Source organism: Orcinus orca, chromosome 11 (genome assembly GCF_937001465.1).
Source record: "Orcinus orca chromosome 11, mOrcOrc1.1, whole genome shotgun sequence".
NCBI lineage: Eukaryota > Metazoa > Chordata > Mammalia > Artiodactyla > Delphinidae > Orcinus > Orcinus orca.
Window position 1 is genome coordinate 75,994,926 of NC_064569.1, and position 18,037 is coordinate 76,012,962.

The 18,037-nt window shown below is 41.1% G+C and overlaps 1 protein-coding gene across 2 annotated transcripts; it reads left to right on the forward strand.

The window, feature by feature from the left end:
• The first annotated feature begins 448 nt into the window (after positions 1-448).
• Positions 449-16,735, forward strand: NUDT4 (nudix hydrolase 4). Of its 2 annotated transcripts, none has more exons than XM_012532927.3 (5): positions 449-900; positions 10,733-10,843; positions 11,634-11,678; positions 13,551-13,638; positions 13,931-16,735. In XM_012532927.3, the coding sequence occupies exons 1-5, from the start codon at positions 802-804 to the stop codon at positions 14,131-14,133; spliced, it is 546 nt and encodes a 181-aa protein (XP_012388381.1). In that variant the 5' UTR covers positions 449-801; the 3' UTR covers positions 14,134-16,735. The 2 variants fall into 2 exon arrangements, with proteins under 2 accessions (XP_012388381.1, XP_012388382.1); XM_012532928.3 differs by having other exon boundaries at positions 454-900; positions 13,554-13,638.
• The last annotated feature ends 1,302 nt before the right edge of the window (positions 16,736-18,037 follow it).

Genomic DNA, 18,037 nt, shown 5'->3' on the forward strand with positions numbered 1-18,037 from the left:
CATCGCGGCGACGCCGCCAGGCATTTTCTGACCAGGGAGCGACTTTTCTGAGGAGGTATGTGGTTAGACCCCCTCTCACGGAGAGGCTATTTAAGACCCTCACGGGGAAAATAACGGGATTTATAAACAGGGAGGTAAGGGTCTTTGCTTCCGTCCCTTCGCTGGCATTTTGGATCCCGGTCCTCCCACGCCGAGTTGGAGCTCTAGCCCTCCGACCCCGCCGAAATCGAGCAGCCTGAAGGCCGAAGCCCCGTCCCCGCCGCCCCTCCCCCACCTCAGCGGTCTCGGCACGCAGGCGCGGAGGCGCGCGCAGGGCGGCGCGCCTGGCGGCGCGCCTGGGGGCGGGGCGTGCGCGGTCCCCTTAAATACGGCGGAGGGGGCGGTGCGAAGCTGCCGCGGCGCTGCTGCCCAGTCGGCGCCGGTTCTTGCCGCTGTCTCCTCGTGGCGCGATCCTCGAGCCTCGCTCTTTCTCCGGCGGCGGCTGCGGCGGTGGCAGCGGCTGCAGAAGCAGGAGAGAGCGGAGGCGAGCGGGCGGCGGGCTCCATGGAGAGCGGCGGACGCCCGGGAAGAGGCGGCGCTTCCTCCCCGGCACCTGGGCTCCAGTGACCGGCGCTCGCGCCCTGCACCGCGTCGGAACGGCCGCCGGCTCCGGGACTGACCCGGCCTCGCTGCCCTTCGCCGCGCCGCCGCCTCGCCTTCTTGCTCCCCGACTCGCCCTCGCCCCCACTCCCCGGCCGGGTGGCGGCGGCCAGGCCCCCGCGGCGGCGGCCGGAGCAGCAGCGGCAGCAAGAGCCCGCCTCTATGATGAAGTTCAAGCCCAACCAGACGCGGACCTATGACCGCGAGGGCTTCAAGAAGCGGGCTGCGTGCCTGTGCTTCCGGAGCGAGCAGGAGGACGAGGTGAGGGCGGTCGGCGCGCTCGGTGCCCTCCTCGGGGGCGCCGGGGCGGGGTTGGGGTGGGTGTTCGGGCTGGCCGGAGTAGGAGGGTCCTTGCCCTTGCCCTTCCCTTTCTGCATCCCCCTTCCCAGCCGACCCTCCGTCTGGCCCCAGGGCTGGAAGGGATTAGCCCACTCCCTCCTTCTCTCCCGCCCTCCCTCCCTCCTTCCTTCCTTTCTCTGGGTTGATTGTGGAAACAAAGGGGCTCGCCCAGCCCTATGCTCTCCCACTGGGTCGTGGTTAGGACAGGAGGCCGAGACGCCTCTGGCACCCGAAAAGGTCCCGGGCCGTCTAGGTCCCGCCCAGGGGGAGTTACCACTTTAACCTGCGAACTGAGCGTGGAGCGAGATAAAACCTTGAGTTGTAACAGAGAGGGTAGCAATGGCGTGAGTGTTGCAGCCCAAGCCCTTCTGCCTCTGTTACATTTTCCTCCCGTTACAGCAGTTTGCGGTTTCAGATAAATGTAGGCATGATTATGGAATATCCAGTCCCCGTGCTTTAAAATAAAAACTCATTCGATCTAGTTTTGTCATTTCCACTTTCAAGTGGATCCTTTAACTTCCAAGCACTTGGCATATTTATACTTGATTTTTTTTTTTAAACAAGGCCTACTCTTGGAAAGTTTTCTGGCTATAGAATGATGGGTAGTGAAAAATGTGGAGTCACACCAGAAGGGAGAAGATGGACTAGAGTTGGGCAAAGTTGCCATTTTCAGACAGTAATCTCTAGCTCTCTGCATATTTATCAGAGCTGCTTTGCTATGTTTGGCTTGACGTCTGGAGAGAAGCAGTCTTTTTCTAAAAGGAAGCAGCAGTCAGTCTTCTGTAATTCACCCATCAGCATTGGGTTGATAGTGAGGCCGTTGAGGTTTTCCTGGAGAACAGTTTTTATTTATTTGTTACATTTATTTAATTTAAAAATGGTTCACTGCTTTAAATTTCCATAGAGCAATAATAGTCGATTGGTAGCCGATGAAAATCTTTCAGCATTGCCACTTCTAAAATGGTTAGACAGGGAAAGCATTAACATTCTGAGTTCTACTTCCATAACCAATTATGTCCAATAAAATTACAGGCTAAAGCTGGAGACGGGAATTTAATGGCTTCCTTATTGCCAGTCCCTGTAGTTAGGGTGAGTATGACATAGCGTACTCTCAGTGGCTTAGTTGTTCTTACTATGCTAACAAAGATCAAAGTGCCTCAGAATGGTGCTCTTCAAACTCTTGTCTTGCCTTTATTTTTTGAAAAGAAACCAAGCCCTTTAGTGCTGATCCGGTGCTCAGTTGGGGGTCTCTAAGTGGTTAAACTTAAATTCCAGAAGAGTTTTCAAGGGAAATTGGTGTCTTTGAACTGGGCCTATTTAGGAGAGCCAGAAAGTAGAGAGGGAAAGGTTTTTAGCATTTACAAAGTCAACAAGCTTTAAGTGCATTCTGTTAAAAAGATTAGAAGGTCCTTGAGGGAAGGACCATGTTAGGACAAAGCAAACTTTGAATATAAAATAATACAGCAGCCAGAAGTGATCAAGATAGGTCAAGAATCTTACCTGATTGGCTCCCTATTGTGTAATTATTTTCTTAGTTGGGTGCTTACTAGGTGCTGGGCACTGCCTGAAGACCTTTAAGTTTGTTACATTTAATCCTCTTAGTGCAGGTTTATAGGTGAGGAGACAGTTGCAGAGCATAAGTACTTTGCCCAAAATGACGTAATTAGGAAGTGGTAGAGTCGGAATTCAGCATCGGGTCCTTACTCCTGATGCTGGGCTCTTAACACAGGGCTCAGTCCCTAGCGACTGGGCACACGGAGATTTGCTTGAATGAGTGAGATTTTGTGAGGCTGAGCTTGGAAGACTTTGCGAAAGTAGTGACTTTGAAGTCTTGCCATAACGTGAACTTGGAATTCAGGCTTTGTAAAAACAAAAGTTCCCAGGGGAAGATATGGGAAATGGGAGGAAATTGAAATGATCTGTATTGTGTGAATGGTAAAGCAAAGTCTGAGGAGAGCTTCAGAAGTTAACCTTAGCAAATAAATGAGTTGTTTTTGTGCTTTGAAATTGTTTCTACTGCAATAAATGCTAAATTCCTAGCCTCTGGTCGACTCAAGAGACCAGTGCCATTATAAAATGAAGTAAAGAGCAAGATTTGGAGAATTTAGTAGATAAGTTCATTGCATAAAACTTTGACAACCTGGAGGTTGTGAGACCAAGTGAATTGGTTTGTTAGAGAATATGCTCTTTAATGTCTGGTTTAGATCTTCAAGATCTTCATTTCTGTAGTTGTGTTTATAGAATGTAAGTTGAAATAAAATAGTAATTGCCGTTTGACCCTCAAAAGCTATGCAGTATTCTAGTCTGGCTGTCTGTACTGAAGGGGGTCTCAGTAGACCTTACTTTAGAATAGGTTATTGTAGGAAGGAAAGATGTTCTAACAGCAGGAGTCTTTATTCTTTTGGGTGTGGTTTTATGTACTTTCCCATTGTATCTCTTTCTGCCCTGTGAGCTAAATAATAAGCATTAGCATTTGTATAGGAAGAAATTAGGCAGCAGAAGTAACTTGTCTCGAGGTCACAGAAGCTGGCAGATCATTTTGAGCCCCTTTATTTCTAAATCTCATATTCACTTGATCCTCTCTCCAGCTAGTTATTTCTGTGGGGAACCACCCTTACTTTTGACAGTTGGGCTTCCAGTCAAGGCAACAAGTAAGTGTTCCATAGAGTAGCTGGGATACTCTGCTTGTGCAGTGAAAGTGGACAATACATTCACAAAAGGTAACCCGAAATGGATTCCATTGAACATATTTGCAGATATGATAGTTGGAACAGGGATGCAAAGATGAAAAGTGTCACCTGGTAAGGAACATGCTGTACAGCAGGAGGTTAGACAAATAACTGATAAAAAGGAAATAAAATAAGGTTAAAAGTACCATCAGGTACTCCAGGGTTAAGATTCAACGTAAGTCATTTGGAGTTGGATTTCAGTGAGTGGGAAAGGAAGAACCAAGCCTCACAAACAGTAAGACTTGGGGCTGTGGTCTAGTTAAGCTGCAGCTTAGGATAGCATAGAACAAATAATGGCTGAAAAACAATGAGCACCTTAAATGTAAGGTTAAGGAGTTGCTAGGCAAGAAAGGAACTCTTACTTTTGGACAAGGAATATTTTGATTTTAGATGTATTCAAGTTTGAGAATGATCTGGCAGCAAAATAGGCTAGAATTCTAAAGAGAGAAATAGAAATGACTTGATCCTGGATGGAATCCAGGCACAGTTGCAAGTGGGAAACATAGACAAAGAGTCTTAAGAACTTCCATTTGGACTTTTTGTTCCAATTAACTTTTTTTTTTTTTTTTTTTTTTTTTTGTGGTACGCGGGCCTCTCACTGTTGTGGCCTCTCCCGTTGCGGAGCACAGGCTCCGGACGCGCAGGCTCAGCGGCCATGGCTCACGGGCCCAGCCGCTCCGCAGCATGTGGGATCTTCCCGGACCAGGGCACGAACCCGTGTCCCCTGCATCGGCAGGCGGACTCTCAACCACTGCGCCACCATGGAAGCCCCCAATTAATTTTTAAGCTCCCTGAGCCAGGGGCTGCATTCTACAGATAGTAGAATCTCAATGCAGAATGTATGTTTCCAAAATGTCTGCATTCTACAAAATCATGCACTAAAACTAAGACTTGCTGGGAAGAGTAGAGTCTCAAAGCCTACGGAACTCTAAAACCAGAGCTCTCATAAACAAAAACTAATATTAATACTTCTCCCTACTAGTATTTTAACCCCTAGGATCAACAATCCTTTTCAGACATATATTCTGGGACTCTTACTTCCTCAGAGATTTAAGTCCTTGAAGATGCTTCAAATGGAAACCACTTTCATCAGAATTAACTATCCAAAGGTAGCCTTTTCTAAATCCAGGAAAATGTCACCAGCCCTCTTCATCCGTGCCCGCAGCTCTCCCAGACCTAGAGAAGGGCTACTTCGCCTACTCAGCCAGCCACTTCCTTCAAGGGAAGGCACTTCTGTACGATTCACCTCTGGTTTTATTCTTGTGATTTTGGTTTAGCGCCAAGGCATTCTCTGCTTTTGTAAAAGTTTACCTCAGCACTTCAGAACATTAACATGCTAGGAGAAAAAGTCATGGTCAACCCAACTTACCATTATCTACCAATCCATATAATCTAATTTGGGTTAAACACATTTTCAACACAATGCACTGTTATTTCTGATCTTCTTATAGCACTCTGCCTCTATAGCCCAAAAAAGTAGTACTAGTTTGCTTAGTAATAGCAGTTGGTAGTGGTTAGTGGATATAATAACTATTTTTGTAACTTACTATCTTTTAAAATGTGTATGTGTGTAGTAGGTGTTCCTAATATGCTGCGGGCCTAATTTTGGCTAAATGCCTATGAAACAGTTAAGTACGGTAGAGCTCGTTTTAACCATTCATGCTATCCTTATTCATGATAATGTGGGAAGAAAGAACAACAACCCCAAAACAGCTTCTAAATAGCTACAATTCACAAAATAAAATTCTTCATTCTTAGATTTAGGCATCACTTGAGGGGTTCTCTGGATAGCTTTGTTTTTTCTAGGAAAGAAGCGGTAGTTTGTAGTGACTAGTTGTTCGCCGCAGGGGGCCATGACCCAGAGCGGTTCTAAGGGTAAAAGCTGAAACACGAAGGGCAATTTGGGGCCCCTTGGTGTAGGGAACTAACAATCCCATGTACCTCCAGCCTCTGAGGGCATGACTGCATTATATAGACATTGAACAGCGTTTTCTAGTTTACACGCTTTTACGCATCCCCAGTGAGGAGGACTTGGGCAATATAGGGTATAGAATCTATATTATAGGTTATTCCAATTCACAGACAAAGCTTTGTCCAGCAAGACTCAGGACTGGTTCCAAGTGGACCACTATCACTATACTGTTGCTACTAAAAGTGAAGAATACTTCTGTTCCAAATCTTAAAACATTAGGTATCTAAGAAAAAGACAAATGTGAGAAATGACTTCTCAACAATGCCAGGTGAATAGTGTTTTATTCTGATAAATTGCCCAGTACATGAAGAGGGATAAGGTCTGATAGTGCAGTAGGAGGAATGCTGATATGAAGGTGGTCAGGTTGAATCAGGGGAAGAAGTGTCTTCACTTTTCACCACTCTAATGCCATTGGCTTTGGGGTTTGAGTGTGATTCAAGTCCAGCACTGCAACTTGGTGGGTGGACTAACCTCCTTTTTATAAATCTTTCCTTTGGTCTCAGCTTTGGCTTATCTGGAAGGTTAAAATGTCTACTTTCATCTTTGTCATCTTGTCACTAATGTGACAGACTGTCAACTTGTTGGGTGCATAAAATCTTATATGCCTAGAAAAGTAGTTGAAATGGAATTTAAAACCTGTGAATGACCATGTATGGATCTGTCAGCTGTTGATGTATCCTCTTACTGAATAAGCTTTTGTAACCTATCTTTTGTTACTTCAGTAATACCGTTCTTTTTTTTTTTAAAGCATTGGTCATTTCCTTAATAAATAACGGTAATATATAAGTATAAATATATTCATATCCATATATATGTTTAGTGGCAAATATCAGTAGACTTACTTCATAGCAACTGCTCTGTACCCTCATCCCTTTTGTCTTTTACACCTTATCCCCACTCCCTTCACTCTCTCTCACTTCCTTACAGTGTAGATTGTTTTAACCTCCAGCAAATTTCACCACTTTCTCTCAGATTTTGCATCACAGACGTCTAAGAGGCAACCTGGGATTTTTGGAGCCTGTAAAATTATGGATCCTTTTTGGAAGTCTGAGGGAAGAAAGAAGTTTGTAAAAGTTAATGCAACCATAGAATTTAAAATTGTGATAAGCATTATTTTGAGACAAAGTATAGATGGAAGTGGATAGTCTGAGGACCCTTTTCTCTAGAAGTTTTTGTTTGTTTTTAGTAACACCATTCTTAGAGCATTAGTTAGCATTGCTAAAGCTACATTATAGATCTACTACATTGGGGGTGTTATAGAATGTTTAGATGGCTTTGCAGGGGGTGAGAGGGAGATATTGCATAATAATGCTTTGTGATATGGTTCTATAGGTTTTGATTCTTCCAATGTGTAGAAGGGGTTTTAATTGTCCTTGTTTCTGCTTATGGTGTTCAGATTTGTTTCTTCTACCCTGGCAGACCTCTGCCATAATTCTGTTTATTCTTGTCTATGGAATATATCCCTCAGTTCTTGCTCTTTTTTTTTTTTTTTTTTTCTGTACGCGGGCCTCTCACTGTTGTGGCCTCTCGCGTTGTGGAGCACAGGCTCCGGACGCGCAGGCTCAGCGGCCATGGCTCACGGGCCCAGCCGCTCCGCGGCATATGGGATCTTCCCTGACCGGGGCACGAACCCGTGTCCCTTGCATCGGCAGGTGGACTCTCAACTGCTGTGCCACCAGGGAAGCCCTCTTGCTCTTTCTTAATCACCATCCTCCTTCCCCCCCCCCCCATGTAGCCTTGACCTCATTTGAACTCCAAATAAAGTACTCAGGATGAGTAGGCAAGTACTTAATAACATACTGGTTTCCAAATCTGTACCATCACCAAAGGCTCGTTATCAGATCTCTTAAGTTAGTTGTTTAGATGCTGATCATCTAAACATTTAGTTGGTATACCTTAGGTATTCTCATTTTAAATTGACCATTTTTTTAAAAGATACATTTGAAGTTAATGGTTTAATCAAATTTAATCACTTTGGAATGTCAAGAGACTCTTGCAGCATCATAAGTTCTTGATTTCAGCTAAATCATTTGGAAGAAAAGCTTAGTCATATGATAGTGATATCCTGTAGATAAAGATTTGGTTTTAAATCGGAAGCTTAAGTGTTAGTTCAAAAACAGGCACAGACTGTACTAATTGTTTTTCAACATTATTAACCTTATGTAATTTAGTTCTTAAAGACTGTCTTGGTCAAATAGGAACATAATAGTCATTGACCTAGATATATGACACTGAATTTCATTTTTTCAGAATTCAAACATTACAAATATTGATGGTTTTGAAACTCCCTATTTACTAAATGAAGATGTACTTTTCTGGTGGCTAGCCACCTGCACTGTCCTGTTCCATTATGAAGGTAATCAAGGAGGTTGCTTAGAGAGCATAGCATTGTGTAGTAAGAATTTTGTTTGGATAATAGAAACCAGATTATCCCTAACTCACACCTAGTAACCAGGAAAAGAGGCTTCCAACTCTGTGGTCAGGACTGGTGGTTACCATTTACTTCTCCCTTGATGTAAGATATAACACTTTGGTGCCTTAAACATTTTTGTTTTAACTTAAAAACTTACATTCATTTGCCAGTCTTGATAATAGGGTCAGAGTCTTTGAATACCGTAGATTCTTGGCAAGTCTCGTTTTTGAATAAAATACAAAGGTGAAATCTGATTTGCAGTTCGCTTTGTACAGAGTAGAATTTTAACTTTCTGGATTTTTAAAATTTCCTTCTTGTAGTCTTTTTTTAGTATCTCATCCATACTTAATTTGATAGCAATTTTTTAAAATTTATTTTTTTATTATTTATTTTTGGCTGTGTTGGGTCTTCGTTGCTGCATGCGGGCTTTCTCTAGTTTCAGCAAGCAAGGGCTACTCTGCATGCTGTGTGCGGGCTTCTCGTTGTGGTAGCTTCTCTTGCGGAGCATGGGCTCTAGGTGTGCAGGCTTCAGTAGTTGCAGCACATGGGCTCAGTGGTTGTGGCTCGTGGGCTCAGAAGTTGAGGCTCGCGGGCTTCAGTAGTTGTGGCACACGGGCTCAGTAGTTGTTGCTCACAGACTTAGTTGCTCCGCAGCATGTAGGACCTTCCCAAACCAGGGCTCGAACCCGTGTCCCCTGCATTGGCAGGCAGATTCTTAACCACTGCGTCACTAGGGAAGTCCTTGATAGCAGTTTTTAATAACACATTTTTAATGAATCTTTGCAGACCCATTTTTGGTAATTCCTTCTTGCTGTCATTTATCATTAACTGTCAGTAATTATAAAAACAAGTACAACTGGCAAAATTTGGGAAGCAAGCTTATCTTTTTTTTTTTATTTTTTTTTGCTGGGTTGGGTCTTTGTTGTGCTCAGGCTTTCTCTAGTTGTGGAGAGCAGAAGTTACTCTTTGTTGCTGTGTGCTGGCTTCTCATTGCGGTGGCTTCTCTTGTTGCAGAGCACGGGCTCTAGGCGCACGGGCTTCAGTAGCTGTGGCTTGCGGGCCCAGTAGTTATGGCTCGCGGCCTCTAGAGCGCAGGCTCAGTATTTGTGGCACACGGGCTTAGTTGCTCCGCGGTATGTGGGATCTTCCTGTACTGGGATCAAACCTGTGTCCCTTGCATTGGCAAGTGGATTCTTAACCACTGTGCAACCAGGGACATCCCAACAAGCTTGTCTTGACAGGCTAGTTCAACTCAATTGGTGGGAAAGCAGAAGAGCTAGTAATGGCCAACAGTGAGTATTTAGTCTAGGATCTAAGGTATTTAATACTAACACTCAACAGTCTTGAAAGGATAGTTACTTCTTTTTACAGAGGACGACACTGGTACCCATCACCATGTGCATCAAGAAATGAAACACATCTTGTTTATGATCAGTAGAGTTATAAACATCCTCAAGTTCAAACCTGTGCTTTCTAGTTCTTGCTAGATTTGTTTACTCTGGCTCTTTAGTTTCTAATTTTGATACATAAGCCCTATTTGCTAATACTTAAGAAAGCTTAAATTTAAGGCTGTCTTACATTTTACTTTACCAAAATTGCTATATTTGGACTTGGTGGTTCCCTCAGTGTCAGCCATTAGTACTTTAGCTAAGGCTTTGTCAACTGTTGGGTTAATTTACAGTGCTTTCTCTGGACTTGCCACTGTTCTGCCAGTTATATACTAGGAGGAGTGATGCTGGTAGGAGCAGTAGAGTCCTATCCAGATCGAGAATGAGAGAAACGGAGCTCAGATCACTGGAGCATTAGTTGATCCACTGCTCTGTGGTGATGGTGTGTCCATAGGCAAAGGTGTGCTGCTTTTTTCAAGTTGAGGGGGATTGTGCACCTGGACAGGTGTTCCCTCATCTTCCAACCCTGTTTTAGAGGTTTGGGGGAAAGGTGTGGGACTTGCTAAACTACTACTGTCAGCCTGGAACTTTCCATTTGGGGAAGGTTGAGTTCTGGCAACTTACTCAAGTAGGTGAATTCTGGGCTGGCTGTGAACTCCTGAGGGCCATCCGTTCCTCTGGCAGTAGGGAGGAAGCTGGGCAGACAGCTGGCACAGTGTCAGGAAACCAGAACCTGCATTGGGGATCAAGCTTTGCCCTCAGTTGATTGATTTCTGGTGAGAATTCTTTGCGTTTACTTGAAGGCAATATACTAAGGTAATTTTGCAGACATTTTTGTTCAAGTTGGTCAAGATGTTACCTTCATGAACATTATTTGGTTATTTATCATAGCCTTTCTCCACCCCCCCAACTTCGGTGAATTCTAACCTAACCTGGCACACAAATTTTCACTTATAGGATGAATATATATTTCCTGTTTCAGATACCATTAAAAAGTGAACTAATAGGATACTACTCTGTGATAATATAGTGTTTGTTTTTGTTTGTTTGTTTTTAAGTGTGTGCACATTTCAATCTTAATGCTGTTCTTGACCCAGATTTGCAGAGTTTCCTGTAAAGGCCAAACAGTGTTTTAGGCTTTGTGGGTCATACCGTTTCTGTTGCAATTGCCCAATTCTGCTGTTGTAGCATGGGGAAATGAATGTGAATGTGCTTCTGGGGCTGGGGTTTACAATTATGGTCGATCTTGCAGGTGCTGTTGGTGAGCAGCAGTCGGTACCCAGATCAATGGATTGTCCCAGGAGGAGGAATGGAGCCCGAGGAGGAGCCTGGCGGTGCTGCCGTGAGGGAGGTTTATGAAGAGGTAAGATGAAGAGTAGCACGTTCTGGGTGAGATTCACAAACAAGGCACTTTGCTGCGTACACCGGGGAGAAGGCAAGAAGACAGGCAGATCCCACAGGTGCTGTTTGGTTGTCTAATTCAACATTTTAAAGCATGTGACTACAGCTAGTGCTTTGCTAAGCAGATTTTTTTTTCTACCTGGTAAAAATAGACAGTAAGTCTGATAAGTGATCAACATATAACATTATGGCCTTGCCCCAGAGCAAGGTTTGTATTAACTGAGCAAAAATGCACAGAGACATTCCTCATATGCTACAATTCCTTTTCAAATGAATAAAAAAGCCAGTTGCTTTTATTTTACTGGCTTATTCTTAAAGTTCAGTAAAATAAGGGCACACACGTGCACAGAAGCACACTTGGCCTGCCTGTCTTCTCACACCTGATGAGAGATAGAACTTGCTGTTACCCAGGGGCAAAACAGCATAGATCAAGTGCCATAAAAACTTGAACAGCATTTAGGGCATAAATGAGAAGTGAATGGTAAGGCTCTCATTGGGTGTTGGTGCATAATTGGAAAGGTTTCCTAGAGACGGGTCTTAAGGGATGAGCATCCTCTAGGAGACAGCATGTGCCAGTTTGTTATTTTGCAGTATGGGTTTGAATGGGGCACACACTGAAGTTCCAGTGTCACAGTACTAGGTAAAAGGAACAGGACTGTGCAGTGGAAGTGTAACACATAGAAAGAAAATAACTTGCATATAAATTTTGTTATGTAGAGGTAAAAATTTTACATTTCATCTTTTTTTAATAGGCTGGAGTCAAAGGAAAATTGGGCAGACTCCTGGGCATATTTGAGGTGAGTTACAAAAGTAATCCTCATCTTGCTGATGATAGAATTAATGATTTCTTCCTTCCTAACAGGCCAGCAGCCTGAACCAGACATTTCCTACTTCTGGCAGCAGCCTGAACTAGACATTCCTCTAAAACTATCAGTAGGCAAGCAAGTCATAAGGATTAGGAGGGAGGGAAGTAAAAGCTGCTTAACTTTCGTATACCATTAATTTTATACAGCATTATTACAGTGGTAATTTGTTTTATATGACAATACAGTGGGGCTGATATAGACAGACTTACCTCTTGGTTCACTGTATACAGTTTAGGTATAGACTTTTTAGGAGGTGATATCCTCAGTATCACCTAAGGGCTTACGTTTCTCATGGATACTGTCTTGAAATGTACCCTTTGCCTTCAGCATGTAACATTGGGTGATATACATAATGACATGGTATCCTGAAAGGTATCCTGAAAGGTATCATGGTATCCTGAAAGGACACCATGAGGATGCAGAACTCAGATACACAGACTAGATACTAGAAGCGTAGAATTTTCTTGTATAATTTGTTATGACTGAAGTCAGAATGGAATTTGTGGAGAGGAAATTTGGAAGTGACAGGTATTCTGTGGAAGGTGGGGAGAAATGAGGTCAGGTCATGAGACCCAAGCTGTTCTCAAATATATTTTCATCCAAAATTCAGACCTAGATACATAGTATATCAGACACATTGTGACCTTTTTTTCCCCCAAGATTAAGTGTTAGTTTAGTCCTGCTGGTAGGACTATGTAAATACAGTCCTTACAGATTTTAATTTTAAGTCTTTTACAGGGATTCAGAAAAAATTCTGATTGTACAGCACTTGATAGAATTGATGACTTCCAGAATACAGTAATTGTTAAGAATAAAGTTCTTAAGATACTATTCAAAATTTTGCAGAATTCAGCACTTGCTTTAGCCAGTTAAATAGCACCATCTCCTGGTTAAACTGGAAAACATATTGCGAGTTTTCTTTCATTCTCGAAGACATAAGACACTGAATGAGTGGATTGCTCAGGTGATTTGTGGTAGAAAAAAAATAGGGCAATTATCTAAAGTCTTAGACTATAGCAAACAAGGCTAACTTTAGTCAAGATGAAGATGAGCCCCTTCATCTTAAGGCCAACTTGGGTTTAATTTTGAACCTAGAGACAAGGCTAGGCAGCAGTTTTAATATGGTTAAAAATTGAGTTTGGGCATATAGGACTAAAATATCAATGTAACATTCCAGAAATGGACTATCCTAGGTATTATTCTCAACCATTGCTGCGCATAGTTCACCTGGAAGCTTTTAAATACTTAGGCCTCCTCTCAGACTCACTGAATCAGTGTCTCTTAAAAAAAATTTTCATCCTGGGTGATGAAGTAGATGGTCAAGGTTGAGAGGCCCTGGTCTAGGTTAATAGGGCTGTGCTCTGTATGCATCTTGTGACCCTCTAAGAGGCATGTTCTAAAGGAACTGGGGCTATTTGCTCTTCTACAGAGGTCCTAAAGGAAGCAGTTTCCATAGTCACAAAAGACTGTTGGGATTAGCCCACAGGAATAGGACCTAGGATAAAGATGACAGGAATGCAGTTCTTTTAATATAGATTCCATTCCAATCTTAAGATTTTCTTCATGAAAATTGTCTAATGGACAGAAATCAAAGTGCTAAAAGTTTAGTATTGGGAGCTAATTTCACCATTTTAAATATTTTGTCTCATATAAACTCACTTTTAGGCTGGGTTATGTGACTGAGTATACTTGCCTATATTGGCAAATAGACTATGCTAATGTATGCCACACTGAATTTTTCACACGAAAATGTGTATATGGCTAGGTCTTGTAGATTAAAATGCTTTTCTTTTTATATTCAAGCAGAACCAAGACCGAAAGCACAGAACATATGTTTATGTTCTTACTGTCACTGAAATATTAGAAGACTGGGAAGATTCTGTTAATATAGGTAAATTCCCTTTCCTTTTGCTGTCTGAATTCTCTTAATTCAAATACTACATATGTGTATTCAGTTTTCATCTTAAATTATTTTGGGTTACTTTTTAGAGAAGATCAATATACATCTCCAAATTTGAATTATCTTAAAATTGTTCCCCAATATATTGTTGTCTAAGCCATTCCCAAAAACATAGTCATTATTTGTGGAGACAGTTGAGGGGGCATTGTTAATAGTGTATAGCTTTTTAAAATTGACCTCATTATTTTTTATTTTTAGTAACCAATTTCATACTGTTTTTTAGGAAGAAAGAGAGAGTGGTTCAAAGTAGAAGATGCCATCAAAGTTCTCCAGTGTCATAAGCCTGTACATGCCGAGTACCTGGAAAAACTAAAGCTGGGTTGTTCTCCAACCAATGGAAATTCCACAGTCCCTTCCCTTCCAGATAGTAACACCCTGTTTGTAACTGCTGCACAGACCTCTGGGCTGCCATCTAGTGTAAGATAGAGAGAATTGGAAGGACCTCTTCCACCATGTGCAGTCTCGTGGGCAGAGGCTTTATTATCCTTGGCAAACATCTGAATGACGCTTGCAAACTGTCTGAATTTGCCATGCAGGATTTTCAAACAATCTGCATGTTTTTCAGATGCTTTCAAATCTTCTTTAAAAAAAAAAATAGTGTAAAATATTTTAATAAGCCAAAGCCATGTGGAATTTTTTTTAGATGCCTTAACTGTGCCCCCAGCCCACCAACCTTATTATTTTGGTTGGCATTTTCACAGCATTTTTTTTTTCAGTTTTTTGTCCATTTGATGTCAGTCTGTGGTTTTTGTCAGATCAGCTTATTCGTGGGTATATTTTTCCCCTAAATTGTTTTCTCATTCACAGTATTAACATATTCAACAAATCCTTCTGTTGTGGTAATTTACGACAGTAATTCTTGATATTAAAGCAGTCCATCAACCCAAAAACTTGTTTCATAGGATCACAATTTTGATTCATAGATTCCAGATTTGGACTATTTCTATATGGCCCTATTTTCGGGAATTTGTCAACTCATTTGTCTCAATTTTCACAACCGGTATTATGTCCCTAACTACCTGATATGGCCAATTCCCTTAAAACTCAATAGTTCTTTAACACAAAGTTTAACTCTGTAGAGCTGGTGATTGTTAGGGCAGGTACAGTAAGCAAAATGCATGTAGTACATAACATCACGAAAACTGTATTCATGGAATTTGAGTTAGCATGCTCCATTGCCAATCCCCTTCATCCATAATCTCTCCTTACACAGAATACATGAGAACCACATTTCCCTCAATGTAAATTGCTTTTAAAAACATATTTCCAGTTTTTTAATTTAGTGACATCTCTTTAGTTAAACTTGCTGGTTACCACCTTAAATGCCAGTCAGTGCTGACTGCATCACAATTGAGTGAAATGGCCTCTTGTTCAGCTGTTACAGACCTAGATTGTTAAGGCACCTTAGAACATCTCATCTTTTACAGCTGGTTAGTAGGTACTGTTTATCATATAACTAAATATTGGGGCACTGGAACATACCTGAATTAAGAATTACTTTGTCTTACACTTGTCTTTATAGTCACTTAAATCCAAGAATCCCATCTAAAACATAAATACCTTGTCTGAAACACCTATACTTCCCTGACCAAGTCAGAAATGAGGTGGGGCAAGTGAAAGATGATTCCATATGTAGACATTCGTTAGCTTCTTGTAAATAATTGTAACTGGTGGAATATAAAGTAGAAAATAAGCATAGTTATACATTTGTTCTATAAATTGTTAACCTTTAAAAATATAATTGCTGCTAAAAATAGAGTGCTGTTACACTTAAGGAAAATTGGTGCCACTGTTTTGAAAATGAGATCTTGTGCCATAAATGCAGCTGAACTAAATATAAATATTAGTTCACAAATTAATGCTGTCAAAGGAATGAGTGAAGTAGAAAAACTTTTAACCAGTGCTATTTCATTCTAAATTATGTAGTGTGATCAAACGTGATCATCCAGAATTTTTATATTTTTCTTTGTACAGAGGTTATGTATTCTGGGTGTTTTTTTAAAAGGAAACATTTTAAATCCCACAGATTGACACTTTGTATCAATCTTCAATGGACTAAGGGTTTTTTCCTCAGTGATCTCTGAAGTTTCTTTAAATTATATACTTAACACAGCAGAGAAACTGGATTGTTTTTGTATATAAGGCTGTGTACACCTGAAATGTTGTCAGAAGTACTGGGAGTGGGGGGGAGGGCTGGGTATCTTGTATATGATATTAGAAGTAATAATGCATGAACTTATTTTATAAACCCTTGGACTATGTATTTGACATGTAAAATATGTACAGTATTAATGTCAGCCATTTCTTAAAAGTGAGCCTATAAATATTGTTGTATAATTTTCTTTGGTCAGAAACATTTGGACTAAGTAGTGCCACTGGGTCGGGTTTTCTTCAGTGCCATTTAGCAAACCACCTGTCTTTACTATGCAACTAGCAAAAATTTGTATAATGCATCAGAATATTTCAGTCGTCACACTTTAAATTTCACATGAAGGGTTCTTCACTATTCTTTTGGAACCCAGCCTAGCAAAATTAGAGGAAAGGCGCTAAGGAGATTTATTTCTGTTAAGAGAAAAAAGCCTACATTTGCAGACTCAACAGTTGAATCTACTATAAATAACAAATACTGTCTACTATCTCAACTCTTAAAAGTTTACAGTGTTGGGACTGTCATTTGTGCTTTCTGTGGGGTAGTTGGATAAAATTGGGCAGCTAAAATTTTCAGTTCCGTGTGGCTCCTAGATTTTAAAAAGTTTGTAAGTTGATTCGCAGACACAAAGTAGCAGCTATCTTGCATGTGTGTTGTTGGGTTTTTGTTTGTTTGTTTGTAAACCGGTGAAATTTTCCAACCAGGCACATGCCATTCAATTTTCTGTTGATCATACAGTTGTATAAAACAGCAAAACTGAAGGGGGAATGATTGTTGTATACACTTTAAATTGCTTTGCATGGTCTCATTTGAGATAATTGGTGTAAGAATCTTGACTTTTTTTATATTTGGAAACATCAAATAAAAAATGGGAATGAATTTTTTTTTTAACATATCTTAACACTGTCCAAGTGAAAACTTGTCTGGCATTCCACAGTAACAACTTTACTGTTTTCCCATGGGTGGCCATATAATTATCTCTTAGTAGTAGTTCATTTATACACTTCCCTTTTATGATCCTTACTAGTGGAACTGAGTTAAAAGGAACAGCTCACCAGTAAGGTGTTGCCATTATGCTCCTAATGTATGTTTTCCATCTTATTGGACACTAGTCATGCCACTGTGGTTGTCTTATTTATTGCTAGTCCCCTTTCCTAATGGGGTTTGTGTTATAATTATTTTAACAATTTTCAAGGGCTCTTGGCTTATTCTGTGAGTATTTTGCTGTAATATGTTGCAGACACTTTCTACACTACCATCACATTTTTTTTTTTTTTATATTTATTTTGCGCTGGGTCTTAGTTGCGGTACTCAGTATCTTCGTTGCCACCTGCAGGATCTTTAGTTGCTGGACGCGGGCTCTAGTTCCCTGACCAGGCATCAAACCCGGGCCCCCTGCATTGGGAGTGTGGAGTCTTAACCACTGGACCACCTGGGATGTCCCCATATTAATTATTACAGCTCTGTTTTAAAAGGGTGACTGGTGAGGCCATTATATTTACCCAAAATATTATTTACCTAAGATGAGCTTTAGAATCCTCACATAAAAGTTCTACTCAAATCTCATTTGGTTTTTGATTAGGATTGTTAAATTGGAGGAAAAGAGAAAACTTGGCATTTTCTAATGTCTTCATGTTGGAATACAAGAATTCTCTACATATCTCTTACACAGACTAAACACTAGTTGAGTATTTATCGAAGTATGATTTGTAATGGATTTGTGACAGCTGGAACGTTGCTGTGTAGCTGATTGTCTCGAAGTTTCCATCCAATACCTTGTTTCATAAATTCTTAATGCAACTGTTTACCATTAGCTGCACAGTAGTCAGCACCTTCTTTATGCCTAGCATTAGAGCTACAGAACAGGTTTGTACCCTCAAGGATCTTATATTCTAGTGAAGTAGAGATGAGTGATAATTATACATCAGAAAATGTCTTTCAACGTGTTAGATCTATTTTTTAAGACATATAGGTACCATCTTCAAAAGCAAAATTTTATATAAAAATGTGATCCCCATCAAATACTTTTATACATACATTTTTATATGGAATTGCAGAACAAAGGTTGAAAAGTGATCTCATCCCTGGTGCTACTTTCTCTCATTTTTAATACCTTCCTGACTAGTGCCATTGGCTAAATTCTAGCAGTAAGATGAGAAGGCTTCTAAGGGCCAGCTTGGC

Coding starts and splice junctions, on each gene's coding strand:
- NUDT4 (XM_012532927.3), top strand. CDS start 802: ATGATGAAGTTCAAGCCCAACCAGACGCGGACCTATGACCGCGAGGGC. Junction 10,844..11,633: donor TGAGGGAGGTTTATGAAGAG/GTAAGATGAAGA, acceptor TTTTTTTAATAG/GCTGGAGTCAAAGGAAAATT. Junction 11,679..13,550: donor GACTCCTGGGCATATTTGAG/GTGAGTTACAAA, acceptor TTTATATTCAAG/CAGAACCAAGACCGAAAGCA.